This window comes from Seriola dumerili, unplaced genomic scaffold, assembly GCF_002260705.1.
Source record: "Seriola dumerili isolate Sdu_G_001 unplaced genomic scaffold, Sdu_1.0 BDQW01000025.1, whole genome shotgun sequence".
Classification (NCBI taxonomy): domain Eukaryota; kingdom Metazoa; phylum Chordata; class Actinopteri; order Carangiformes; family Carangidae; genus Seriola; species Seriola dumerili.
This window is the reverse complement of record NW_019174280.1, coordinates 12,059,757-12,073,488: the sequence shown is the minus strand read 5'-3', so window position 1 is coordinate 12,073,488 and position 13,732 is coordinate 12,059,757. Positions and strand designations below refer to the sequence as shown.

At 41.3% G+C, this 13,732-nt stretch overlaps 1 protein-coding gene across 4 annotated transcripts in view; it reads right to left on the bottom strand.

The window, feature by feature from the left end:
- LOC111240465 (disheveled-associated activator of morphogenesis 1-like) overlaps window positions 1-13,732 on the bottom strand; it is a 51,837-nt gene that overhangs the window by 3,210 nt on the left and 34,895 nt on the right. For 3 of the 4 annotated variants that reach the window (XM_022770487.1, XM_022770490.1, XM_022770488.1), the window contains exons 4-24: window positions 12,217-12,288; window positions 11,715-11,809; window positions 10,851-11,184; window positions 10,619-10,729; window positions 10,418-10,521; window positions 9,996-10,062; window positions 9,768-9,885; window positions 7,632-7,770; window positions 7,351-7,409; window positions 7,070-7,257; window positions 6,480-6,788; window positions 6,284-6,391; window positions 5,284-5,313; window positions 4,766-4,863; window positions 4,576-4,660; window positions 3,808-3,914; window positions 2,989-3,077; window positions 2,554-2,722; window positions 2,230-2,337; window positions 1,180-1,240; window positions 926-1,057 (exon numbers count right to left, since the gene is read on the bottom strand). In XM_022770487.1, the coding sequence (XP_022626208.1) occupies window positions 926-1,057; window positions 1,180-1,240; window positions 2,230-2,337; window positions 2,554-2,722; window positions 2,989-3,077; window positions 3,808-3,914; window positions 4,576-4,660; window positions 4,766-4,863; window positions 5,284-5,313; window positions 6,284-6,391; window positions 6,480-6,788; window positions 7,070-7,257; window positions 7,351-7,409; window positions 7,632-7,770; window positions 9,768-9,885; window positions 9,996-10,062; window positions 10,418-10,521; window positions 10,619-10,729; window positions 10,851-11,184; window positions 11,715-11,809; window positions 12,217-12,288 (2,583 nt within the window). The remainder of the gene's footprint in view (window positions 1-925; window positions 1,058-1,179; window positions 1,241-2,229; window positions 2,338-2,553; window positions 2,723-2,988; window positions 3,078-3,807; window positions 3,915-4,575; window positions 4,661-4,765; window positions 4,864-5,283; window positions 5,314-6,283; window positions 6,392-6,479; window positions 6,789-7,069; window positions 7,258-7,350; window positions 7,410-7,631; window positions 7,771-9,767; window positions 9,886-9,995; window positions 10,063-10,417; window positions 10,522-10,618; window positions 10,730-10,850; window positions 11,185-11,714; window positions 11,810-12,216; window positions 12,289-13,732) is intronic. The other variant, XM_022770491.1, reaches the window with a different exon arrangement.

Here is a 13,732-nt window from a genome sequence, read left to right as displayed (position 1 = left end):
ACACACACACACATACACACACACACCAGATGGAAGGAGGTGTTTAGAGGGTCAGCAGGGGCTCTCTTGTTCCCAATCATGAGTACAGAGGACAACTGTAAACACTCTCAAATATTTAACTGTGGGACACCGTAAATGATTCACAGAGACTAATGGTTGCCATGTGACCAGCTGAGCGTTCAGGTCAATGTAGCACAGACTCACACTATGGGGCGAAAAACATGCTCAAGATAAAAAAATAAAAAAAAACTCTTCCTGCCTTGCACCAATAAATGTGGACAGACGTATAAATCTGACTTGAGGGTGTCAAGCTCTCCATTAAAAGGTGAGCATGCTCAGGTTTCTGCTTGTAAAAAGCCCATTTCCCTTCATATGGCCATCTGCAAATTCGAGGCTTGTTTCTTCTTCTGCTTTTCGTACTACACATGAGCTATGGAGGAAAGCGCTCATTCTGCTGGCCCACCAGAGCGCCTTTAGCCTCTAATTTTCCCCCAGACCACCCACACTAAAATGGATTCACAAAGCATTCACAAAATGATGTGTTAAAGCAGTTGGCAGGTGTGATCACAGTCCCTAAAACCGTGACACAAAGAGACACACAACGTCCATATAATGCAGAACGCAGTCTTGTTAAACAATATCCAACCCTCTGCCTCTGCGCCTGGTTTCACTCTTGACCCGCACATAAGACGACGAGCGGGCTGACCAATAAAGTGTCAGTGGCGCTGCAGCAGGAAGCTGAAACACTTCACTCCTGCTGTTAGCTTTCCTAGAGAGGTGACTGATGAGGTCAACAAGGCGCGTAGAAACAGCTGCGCCGGGAGGAAATGGGACGTGAGCTTTCAGCGTCTGTGTCTACAAGTGACAGTGGTTCTATCTGGTCTGCTCAAATAAAGAAACACACCGCACAGACACGATGGCTTACCAGTTCTTTGGACTCGGTGAGAGAGTCTTCCACATCGGAGAAGCTGAAGCTGGCCACAGTGATGAACTGACTCACCACAGACACAAATTTGTCTCCCAGCTCCTGCGGTCGCTTCTTCTGGTACTCCAGCTCCTAAGAAGTGAAAATCCAAGAGAGGAAACTGAAGGAGAGCTACACTAGATTTTCACATAACAATGTACAACTGCATGACCAATAAAATGTACCGTTGTATCTAAGAAATCTTTGTGACTCACACTCTCAACGCTCTTCAAGCCGCTGCGCAGGTTGCAGATATCTTTTTCCAGCTCTGTCATACTGCAAACAAACAACAAAAGATGTTGTTGCACACAGAGTGAAGGGAAACAAGAAGTTGAAAGTTAGGCAGCAGGTTCTCCGGGGCAGTGGTTCCCAACCGTCTCAGCTTATGACTCTTAAACACAAAGCCGTGTCTAATCACGACACCTTGGCCTTGTCGCAGGTTGCATATGTCTTAACTTGGGAGCAGAACTGGATGGTTTGATTTGAATAGTGTTTGGAAACATAACAAGGTAATGTTATCCAGTATTACAGAAAGAAGCAAGGATTGTAAGTATTGATGAGGACACATGGGGGGTATTTGGAGTTATGCCAAAAGAGATAAACATCTGTACTTGAACAGAAGAAATCCTGTTTAGAATTATACATAGAATATACAGTATATTCCTTAACTGCAGCCAGTCTATTAATCTCTTGTCTCGAATGTAAAACTGAAATAGGTTCCTTAACCCATTGCCTATGGTCATGTTGTAAATTGCACATGTATTGGTCTGAAAAAATATTAGACAAAGATTTACAAATGGATCTAACGTCTATTGATTTTGGGGCCTCCCAAGTGGAACTATAACAACTGTAGATAGCAAAAGGTATATAACATTATCACTTTTGCTGTAAGGAAACATATATTAGTATAGTGGATTAGCGATAAGGGCCCTTCTGTTAAGGGCTGATGTAAAATTATATTTGAGCTGGTTCTTTTAGAATATCTCACAAGTAATCTACATATCAAAGCAGATCACTTCTACAAAGTCTGGCAGCCCTGTCTGTATCTTGGACCTGATTTTTATTCTATTATTTTACAAGGAGTCTCCTCAACCTGAATTCTTAAAACCTGTAAAAATATATAAAAAATAATTTGTGTAGCAGAATAAGTTTTTCTTCTTTCCAATCGTTGTTAATCATGTTGAAATGCATACATTTTAATCTTGTAACCCCTTGAGGAGTCCAAACCCCCAGATTGGGAACCACAGCTCCAAGGCTTCACCTACTTGACTTTGGCTGCCTCTGAGATACTCTGCAGGTCCTCCTGGAACATCAGGACTTTGGGGTATTTCTTCTCCAGAATGGTGATCAGGTAGTGCAGGAGAGTGATGTTTCTACAACAACACGGAGACGTACAGACACACTGAGCTGGAGTGAACGTGTCAAATGTTCAATATATTGCTTTTATTATGTAGGTTCAGATATGAATAACCATATGGAGTTTCATAAATATCCCATTCCCAGTTCCAGATGTGACTTTTATATTCCATACATTCTCTCTCCTACTGCCTGCAAAAGTTTTAATGTTGTGACTGAGAAAGTGCACTTACTTGTCGATACTGGATTTGGTGTCAGCGATCTTGTTGAGTGAAGACACCTTGAAGCCGTAAGCGTTTCCTCTCTGACCCTTGTTCATGTAGTTTCCAAAGGCCAGCACCACCTCCAACAGCTGCTTCAGGTTTCTACTGTGTAAGATCTCCTTAGATGCCTTGGTCAGAGCTGAAACATGAAGACAATGAATGTTTCTAGTGGATTCTAATTTATTTTTAGACTTAGAAGACATCTGTCTCTGGTAGCTTGCTTGTTAATTCCTTGGCAAATATCAAAAGGTAAAAATACAAAAACATGAGAGGTTTTAGAAGCTTTCTTTACTTAAAACACAAGGGCTACCAGGTTAGATATAAATAGACTATAATACTTTTCAGCCCTCCACTTTTATATGTATATAAAAAAATCATGTTCATGGTGTATAAGACTTTTCCCACCTTCAACTTTGGGTTTGATCTCAGCTATCCTCTCTGCAAACTTCTTTTTGAAGTATAAAGACTGCAGCCTCTGCTGGTAGTGGTTTATTCTGAACAGGAGATGGAAAATGCGTGTCAGAAGAAGAGAACAAAAATAGACAAAAAAATTATAAATTATGAACAGGGAAACCCACAAATTTAGACAAAAAGCCACAAACATGGACACTGTGCTGGAGCAAAATAAAGCAAGCCGCCTGTATGCTTATTGAATGACACATATAAAGTTTAGTTGTGGTAGTGAAGCTTATTTTTTGCAGGGTTTATGATTTCAGCTTATAAATCACTGAATCTGCAGCTAATGAATACCACTGTGACATCTGTCCGCCAGTCCATTCTGATTAAACTCAAATGTAACAACTGTCAAACTACAGTAAATTATTGAATTTGAAAAAACTTAAATATGTTTCTATTGTCACTATAATGTAGGAATCTCTTGGATCTTTGCTCAGCTTGGTCCCAATGTATTTATGCACTCAGTGGCCGACATGACATGTTTCCTTTGTTCCTTTAGTCTTATAGGACTTTGTTTACAAAACTGCAACTCAAATACTGTTATTACATTACGGATTCTATTTATTCACCAACACAATTCACAGTGATTCACACAGACAGCCATTGTTCCCGGGTAAGTAGAAACCCATGTGTCATTTCATTTATCTATGACGAAGAGGAAACAATGGCTATTGTTTGGCAGCAGATCTGCAAGTGCTGCACTGACCCGGGGCTGTCAGGTCTGAGATAACCACCTGTTTGATACTGAATTAAAAAGCTAACACTTACCTGCTCATCTCATAGAGGAAACGGTCCGGTTTTGCCATTCGGTCGAGCTCGTGTTTGTGCTCCTCCAGAAGATCCACATCGCTCTTCTCTGGGACAAACTTCAGCAGCTGACGGAACAGGAACAAACTCTTTACTTAACATATTTACCAAACATTGGTATTGAGTGTAGACTGATGATTTTGTTTGTTTTAGCATGAGGCTGAAACTGAACCAAATGTGAAAAAAGTGAAGAGGTCTGAAGACTTTCTGAATGCACTGCACATGCAGCAGGTCGGTGAGCAGATTTGCCCCGACACGACCTCATTTTGCACGGCTCACTTATTTCAATGGTAGTAGTGATACGATACACTTTTTTGGTGTGTGTGTGTGTGTTGGAGGATTGACAGCGCAGTGATAGCATGGGTGTTCAGCAATGGAGAGGAACTTATTTAGTCTACTACAGGATACTTTGTGTTAGTTTAACTTTTAGTCTGACTTTGGATTGAATTATTTTGACAGCTTTCCTTTATTCCAAGTGAACAGCTGTCACATGTTTTCCCTGTTTAAAATCGTTGTTCCGCACATCTGCACATGTAAAAAGTCAATTATAAACCCAGTTACTACCCAGATACATGGCCAAAAGCTCTCCAGGAGAAACCCACGTATTACAGTAACCAGGTTTCTCGTTTACATGACTTTCTGTACTGACTGTAACCGGCTGTATATAAACACACTGCACAAGTGGCAGCAGAGGAAGGACTGCTGCATGCAGGAAACCAGATGAAGTACCTGCTCCAGCATGTCTTTGGGAAGGTCCTCTTGTTCGTCCATAGTTAAAATAGCTCGCTTCATCTCCTCATTCGAAAGCTTCAGCCTGCAGCACACAGCAGATGAGTCCATTAAGTAAATATATTGTAATTTGGGAAGTGTCAGTAATTTCTTTTTAAAAAGGGTTTTAGTGACAATGTTCTAAACTTACCTTGAGAGGAGGATGTTGCAGTTTTGAGCTCGACGGCCATCAATGACCGACAGCTCCTTGACTTTTTTCGAGCTCAGTGTGTCGTCCTCTGCCTCTTTCTGCGAGCAAGATGATAAAAGTTAGAGGGAAAATGGCAATTTTAACATGCACAAACCTGTTAGATTTTTTTTGGTTAACGTCACACACAAACAAAGAGTGAAGATTGACTGACACATGCCCTGAAATCCCAAACATGAGCTGAAGACATACAGAAAGGCTCAAAACACGGTCAAACGAGAAAGAACATGACACACACACACATGGACAAAGGATGTTGACTTGAACAAAAGTCTAAAAGGAGTTTTTAGGTATATAACGTGTTTATATTCTGCTGGACAAAAATGAAACAGATTCAAAGAAACACGCAGCTGAAAGTACAACAGGACATCAAGTATAACATACACACAAAGTCTGACTGAATCCACAATGAGCGACATGAATTCCACACTGTATATCAACTGTACTGTAAGTGCACTCACCTGTTTGCTGTTATTGATCATAAAGAAGTCCTAAAATGCAGGCAAGAAGCAGGGAAGATGTAAGCACTCATTAGAATAAGTAAAGCAGTTACGTGATTTGCGGCCCATAAACACAAACAGCAAATGAATCAAAGCTCATTCAGCACTTAGATGACGATGGATCAATCGGTAATGAAGTGAGCAGCAGTGACACACGAGTGGCTGTTCCAGGTGATCAATACGTGCTTATAGTTCACATGCTGTGCACATAAGAAATAAGTCTGTCAAGAGTGTCTGGGTTTCTTTTCGTCAGCTTTTTGTGAAACTAATCAGGCCAACACTGAAATATGTATTTGCTGCTGTCATTAAAAAAAAGTATTTACTTTCAGCCTCTCATTATGTGTATTCATGCTTAAGGTCTTTGTGCATGAGCACTGCTATTTAAGACTGATGTGCAAAAAAAAAAAAAGGGTCTGTTGACATCTCATTCCCTTTTGTGCAACTAGGACAGACACTACTATTGATTATAATTATCTAGTATCTACATGGATTGCAAACTAAAGCTACAAGAAAGAAATAGCAGATCCTGAGCAGCTCATTCATGCATTTTCAATCACATATGGCAAAATGATCAAAACCACAAACAAAAAAATGGCCAAATGTAGCATTGCAGTCAAATGTGAGAAGATATTTAAGATGATTCAAGCATGAAAGCTTTGCATCTAATAATACCCCCCCCCAATAATCTCCCTTCAGCTCTTTTGATTTCAGGCTGACTTTTGTTTTTTTGTAGATTATCTGACCTCTCCCATTCTCCCCTCTCTAACACTGCTTAAGAAACCAAAAGTTGCAAAACATAAGAAATGTTTTAGAAAATCAGAAAGCGAGCCAAGTCTAAGTCCAAAAATGCAAGCCAGCTGAGCTCTCAGCCACCCATCCCACCCTCCAGATCTACCCCCAGCCCGCTCTGACACTAGACGGCAACAGTTGGTGAGTTGATGAATGGCCTCATCTTCAGTACCTGCTGTCTCTGATAGGCTGAGAAGGTCTTTTCAAGGTCCTCCAGATCCAGGATTTTGAAAACCTTGCCATCGTCCACCTCCATCCACACAGTGCCCTCCAGTTTATTCTGAGCAGGAGAAGAAAAGACATTAATGTCATATTTTCACTCAAAGCATCAACATACTCAGGTCTGTTTGTGTCTCGACTGTTCTCACCTCAGCCAACTTGGACCAGTTGAAGGACTTGAGTGGATTGGCCGGTTGAGGAATGTTTTTCTTCTTCAGGGATGGTCCCAGTGGCGCTCCTGGCGGCGGAGGGATGCCTCCAATGGGTGGGCGTCCGGGAGGAGGTGGAGGGCCACCCGGAGGAGGGGGCGGGGGAGGCGGAGGAGGCATCATACCACCAGGAGGTGGTGGGGGAGGTGGGCACAGACCTGCAAAAGCTGGCATGGGTGGAAGAGGCAGGGGGCCGCCGGGGGGACCGGGAGCGAGGGGAGGGCCTCCGGGAACAACAGCTGCCTGCCTCTGCAGGGAGAGAGCACAACAACAGTTGCAGAGTTACTAATGTTTCACCCATAAACCTGGACAATACAATACAGTACTTAATGAATGTTTGACTTTTTGACGTTAGATAGTTTTCTTAAACTTATAATAAGTTTGCTCAAGTCTTTCTTTACATATATTTTAGGCGTTAAAATCTTACACATTGTTTACAGTGACTTCTCTGGACCACAAGTGGTTGTCAACATCCAACAATATATTAAGTAAGGGTTTTATTTTAAGGGTGAATATGAAGGGCAACGTACAGTGCTGAGTTCGTGCAGTCGCGTAGTGAGTTCAGCCACTTGCTGTTTGACATTCTTGTGCTCGGTGCTCTCCTTTTCCAGCTTCTCTTTCATCTTGTTGAGTGTCTGCATCATGTCCTCTTTCTCCTGGGTCTTTGCATCACATTCACGCTCCTTCTTCTCAAACCTCTGCTGCAACTCGTGGTGTTCTGTGAAGGGACATCACTCAGTGATCTTATCCGACACCTTTAATTTACTTATTTTACTTTGACTTATTTTCGATAATTCATATTCATGCGCACCTTTTCTCATTTTCTCTGCCTGCTCTTTCCATTGTTTGACCTCGTTTTCATTGACCAGCCTGCAGAGAGGATGACCCACATAATTAACTGCAGTGTCTACAAGAACACCTCCTGTGATATTTTTCAGAACTTAAAGGGAAGCTATTTTTGAACCAACGCTGTCGAGCACATGGCTTTCAGATCTTCAGCAAACACATTACAGCTCTACATTCTTCAGCCAAGTCATCTGTTCCGTGCACTTATTCATGTGTCAGTCTGTTCGGGGAAACTGGGAGACTCACATCCGGACGACGTTCTTCACGTTAAAATTCTCCAGTGGTGTGACGTCGGGGTCGTGACCTTTGTCATTCTGCAAGACCATCTGCTGGACGATACGATCCAACAGCAGCCAGTACTGCACCGTGTTGCCACTTCTCTTGTCTGGAGAAAGAGACAAATACAGAAAGTGACGCAAGTTTCCCCGTTAGTCTCCTGGCCTGAGTTACTCGTCTTCCCATCACTGACATTTTGTTAATACCTCAGAAAAATACTGATTGACGGCGGAGCCACACTGGCTGTTTGACTATGATGAAACACAAAGGAATGATGTGTCATGTTTCAAAATTACACTGATGAGCCAAAGAGAGGCAGTATGATTGCAGGTTACAGGAAGGTGACACATGTATTAGATTGGTGAGACAACATCCGTCATAGGACAACATGTTTACTGCCGCCTTGTTGTTTAGCCTGAAAACTTTGTGAACACACACACACTAACACACAGACACATTACCGTTGGGACACATCCAGCTTTTATCCTTACCAGGGTATTTGCAAATGTTCAATGCACTATATCATATTCAGTAATATTATTCAGATTCCTCTTTCCATTCAAGTGCCATCAGAAGCTTGCAGCTGATTAACTCTCGTGTATAACCGTAACACTTGTATTCGTAGCTGAGGTGTTAATTACACTCTTAATGCCTCAGCAAAGTAACTGAAAGAGGTCTAAGAGCCACTTAGAGGGGAAGGTGCGCGTCAAGGAGAACAGCTGTTTGACTTCCCGTCAAAAGATGTGGGAAAGCTAGCTAACTGGAATCAGACTTTATACAATTTCTGCAGAAAACCAGATTGACAAAAAAAATATTAGCCAACAACAGTTTCTGGCTCTGAATATTTACAGCATTCAGTTTGCCTGGGAATGAGTTTATCCTATTTCTGGACAGTCTAATCTGAACAGAGTCAATATACTTATCTTTTTTGGCTGGAAACCATTGGGTACATATGTTCTGTGTATTTTGCGGGAGTAAGACTACTACCTTGTTTTGAGCCTGCAAAAGTTTGGGCACCTGTGGGAAAATTCCATATCTTACTAATTTTTGAAGTGAAAAGAAGTAAATACAACTAATGTGGCAAACGGACATCAAAATCTTCAAATGTTAATGCATAACGATAATGTTATTTCATGGGCTTAAAAACAGCCCCTTCTAACTTCGGGAGCTATCCAGATGTTGCTTTTGCAGACTTCTTTGCTGGCTTTTGTGATGAGGTCATAGGTAAGGTTTTGATGTGATGAGGCCCTGTTTGTGCGTCAATGCTGCAACTCCTTTGCAGTCATACAGGGGGGTTTCGCTTTGCCCTTCTGCCAGACAAGAAGCAGACAAGAGGCTTTAACTGAGAGTGTTCTTGGTCTTTCAGATCATGCCATTTCAGTTTCAAGCTGGAAGCACTTTGAATGCTTTTTATAGCCTGCCCTACTTTGTGGGCATCAATTAGCTTCATTTTGTTACCATGAGGTTTGAAGAGTCAGCAAATTCATCATCAGCCGAAAATTCCTAATGACGATTACAACAACCTGCCAGAAGTCCTAACAAGTCAATTAAAGCCGAATAAGTTAATGAAGTTCTCAGTGTTTTACAAGTAGAAAGGTGCCAAAACCTTTGCACTTTTGCACACAAAGGCTCATTGTTAATGTCTGTTTGCTGTGGGAATTGTATTTATTTCTTTCACCTTAAAAAAAAAAAAAAATCAACAAAAATGTGTAATTTGCCTTTTGCAAATAACTGTATTACAGAATGTTTTTCTTTTTTTTTTTTAACTCACTAGGCTCTTTCAATCATATGTAACATAAAAAATATATTTGCATTTCTGTTTGGTATCAACAGTAGCTATCCAACTGTGCTAAAGTCATGGCACTGTGCTCTTGGGAACCTTCAGTTCAGTTTTTCATTTTGAATAAATTTGCAAAAAAATTTGAAATTCAGTTTTCACTTAGTCTTTCATGGGTATTGAGTGTAGACTAATGAGGATTTTTTTTTTTTTTTTTTTTTTGGGGGGGGGGGGATTTTAGCATAAAGCTTCAACATGATCTGAACACTTTCTGAATGCACTGTATATAATAGGCTGCCCATTAACTAATAATGTAAATAATCACTCACGTGGCATGAGGAGACAGTGATGAAGGACAGACATAAAGTGCGGGTATGCATCTGTGTGGTTCATCTTCTTGCGGATGAGATCGAAAACTTGGGTGGCACTTTTGGTATCTATATGTGCCTATAGGAGAAGGAGCAGAAGAAGCAACCCATGAATACATCCGTCAAAATATTTAAAACTAACAAATAATGCAGGAGTAAAGTCAGGAAATGTTTTCCTTTTTCACTTACCGACTCAAATCGTTTTGACAAAGCCAGCTCATCCTCGTTCCGCAGCATCTCAAAGTAGTCTAAATGCCTGAGAGTGTCAGAGGGAAGGAAAGGATTAGCAAGTCGCCTGCAAATGTGATGCACTGATAAACTTATAGTTTCATTTGGGAAGATCTTTCACTTAAAAGTAGTGATGAAATACACAGTCAAATCCATTTTCTTTAGGGCAGTGGAGTTCCTGTTTTTTCCCCCCACACACAATCTGATGCCATTCACATGAAATGGAAGAGGTGGAATGACCATTATACCTTATACAATATTTCGAGTGTATTCTGGATAAGAATTGGCTGTTTCTATTCATAACTTTTAAGATTTTACGAATTTATAACTGTGGAAAGTGTAAATTGTGTTCTGGACAGAGATGTTTTTGAATTCTAACTCACCTGTCTAACGTGGAGTTTTCATGAGAGCGTAGCTTATCGATCACAGGTTGGATGCCCAGCATAAGGAACTCATATCGGAGGTGGATACGGAATTCCAAACTTGTCTATATTTGAAAAAATAATGCAACCAGTGTTTAAAGGGACATGATGACCTCTTAGTGTGAAAGGAAGCATAAAAAGTGTCTGCAGTACGTAATTCACCTCTCCAGCTCCTTGACTCAGCACAGCATTAATAAAGGACATGATGGCTGTTTTCAGGTTGACCTCGTCTCTGTATCGCCCCGTACTCCGGTCCAGATCGTTTATAAGTGTCTGTGGGCAGACAAGTAATTGCACTTGTTAAATGTCTTTACACAATGCTGCTTTTCAACGACTTTATCTTTCTCCAAAAGATTCAAAACCACAACTGTGCACTTGGCTTTCCTCCACCCACCTGGAAGCGCGTCCTCTCACAGGCAAAGCGCTGGTAGTGCAGCATGGCCTCCAGGATTTTTTTGTGCCCGCCAGGCACCAGACACACAGCACCCATGATCTCCAGCACCGCCACCTTGGTCTTGATGTTCTCTGTGGCCAGGCTCTGGGCGATGATGTTGATGCTCTCAGAGTGAGAGAGGACGTGGGCACGGCCCTGTGAGTTGTTCATCAGAGCTTTGATGCAGCCAATTAGAGAGGTGTGGATTTGTGACTCTGTGGTCTCATAGTCCATGCTCTTCAGGAAGTTCAGGATACATGTCAGGCCGTCCAGGTCGATGAAACGAGTCACGAACCTGAGAGGAGAGCAGGCACAGAGAAGTCCTCGTATGATTTATGGACAACTTTAATTTAGGCCTTCTGGGAAGTCGTTGTTTTGATAGGAGATATAACTGCAATGCACAAATGTCCTTAAGTAATGCTAGAGCATCAAAAGGAAAATGTGTGTATGCATGTGTATGTCCACTCGTCTTCTCTATTCCCTTAACTTAGCCAGACTGTAACTAAATTGTCTGCAGCAAATTTAATAAGTAACTCAGGACATTTGCTTTAAAAGTGTAATGAAAATCTCAAGTTCCTAAATTGGAAATGAAATGTTTCGCTCGTCCCCTTTAATGTACACTGACGTCAATGAAAAATCTTTAACCAAGGCTGCGGTGACCTTTATGGGTGTTCCAATTCTTAAAGGACTCATTTACATACGGTTGTGAGGAATTGAAAAGAGTGACAGACGAGGGTAGAGGTGAAATGGAAGCGCTGATCCTTGACATTAAATGTAAAGAACACACAGAGCAGAGAGGAGGACACATTTTACAAATCTGTCCACCTCATCGGTTGCGTCCTCAGAGCCGTCTTCAAGCTCTCTATGGTTTTGTTCCTCTCCTCCTCATCTTCCTTCTCCAGAGCGAGGAGCGTCTTTCTCTGTTCGACAAAAGATGAAACAACATGAAGATCTGAGTCAAAGTCAAAATAAAGCTGGATTTGGTTTTTAATAAGACAGCACCATAACATAAATGTCAAATAGCAAACTCCCATTTTCAATCACATATGGCATATGTGGGTTAAACTGAAGATAGAGAATGTGAAGAACAACAGCATGTGTACAATCGTTGTATATCATTTAACGACACTGTTGTTGTTGTGTTCCTTTCATATTTGAATTAAAGTATGTTAAGTGTGTTAAGTGTGGCTCATTACAGGCCTCTCTTAGTTGAAAGTATAGCTCAGATTTTGTCTTTGATTTACAATGCTGCACCCTTGACTATTTTTTTTTATCCATTTTGATATAAAAAAAAAAAAGAATAAATAAAGTTCATGTTATTACTTACAGCTGCCATTGAATTGAGCTGGTCAATGTAGTATTCTGGCCAACTAGTTGCACTTTTGTTTTCCTCTTGTTCCTGAAAGTCAGAGAATAACACATTGGATGATGCTGTGCTGTGATACAGGAAGGGATTGTGTTTTTTTTTTTTTTTTAAAGTAATGTCACACAATGATAAGAGAAGACAGAACATGAGACACGTTAATGGGAAAAAGTTGTCGTCTTATGAATATTAACTGTGCGTGACTTGCTCGGAATTTTAAAAACGTCACATCATTCAGAAAGTCACACGAGGGGACAAGTTGTTATTTGGTTTATGTCGCATGTTTGAATCCATCAAAGACGAGCTACAAACCAGATGGAATATTTCATACCATTGTTTTTCAGATCATGGGCTTTGAAGGACATGAAACACACAAACACCAACAAACACACACGGAACATAAGGTCTGGGGCATAAATAGCCAAAAGCTGAAAAATGGAGCGAGAGCTCAAAGTAGGGCGACACAGATATCCTTCCCATTTTATCCTCCAGCGCTTCACTGAGTTTCAAGTGATGGTGAGAAGTGCCGAAAAGAGAGCACAGCTGCTTGGTAAAATCTTGAGATTAGCAAATGAATGCTAAAACTGCAGATTAAGGACGTGGCCTGACTTATGCTGCGATTAATCTCCTGACAGGAATGTTTGTATTACATTTGAAAAAAAATAACTGCAAGACATTTCTTAGATGATTTAATTTCCAAACTCAAGGGGAACGCTGAGGAGAAAATGACTTGACCCTGAACTTGGCTTGTACATAAAAGGCCCGCAGGCTTTCATTTTAACTCCTGCTCCATTAAGCACAGGCGAGCTGTGACCATAAGAAACTAATTGGGCGTCAGTTAATAAAGCGGCCTTGGCAGAGACTTGGCTGCTTTTGCAGAAACTGCAGACCTTGGCTGGTCTGCAGGGATCGTGCAGTGACAGGAAGGCCTGATCCTGCTGTTCCACTTGCGACCAGCGCCAGCTTGACCAGACTGGCGCTGGAAGGAGTTCAGTCCATTAGTGGAGCAGATGCAGAGGTGGGACCACTTCCTTTCACATCTTTAAAGAGTTTATCTTTCAAATCGGAAGTCAGCAGTCTTCAAACAGTGACAGGTCATTTCGGGTCATGATGAGAGAGAAAAAAGGGGAGTGTATTTCAGGGAATTTATTTTTTCCACATTTGAAAAAGTAAAGATCAAAGACGCATCAGGAAACAGGAATCAATCTCAGTTTTTTAGGGGTTATAGGACAGTATGCTTGAAAGAGAAGCTCTGTCCTCTCAGAAGTCAAACTTTTTTTTTTTGATGAAATTTGAAGCCGTACTGCTAAATCTCTGCTAACAACCAGATCAGTAAATCTGCTTCTTGGCAGATGATGCAGCCTAGTAGAGAGCTGACAAGAAGCAGGAAGAAGATTGATTCTCTGCAGCATGATTTCATCAGCTCAGGTGCCCGGCCAAACCAAACAGCCAAAGCTTTGACTGACTGTCGGCCCAGTCC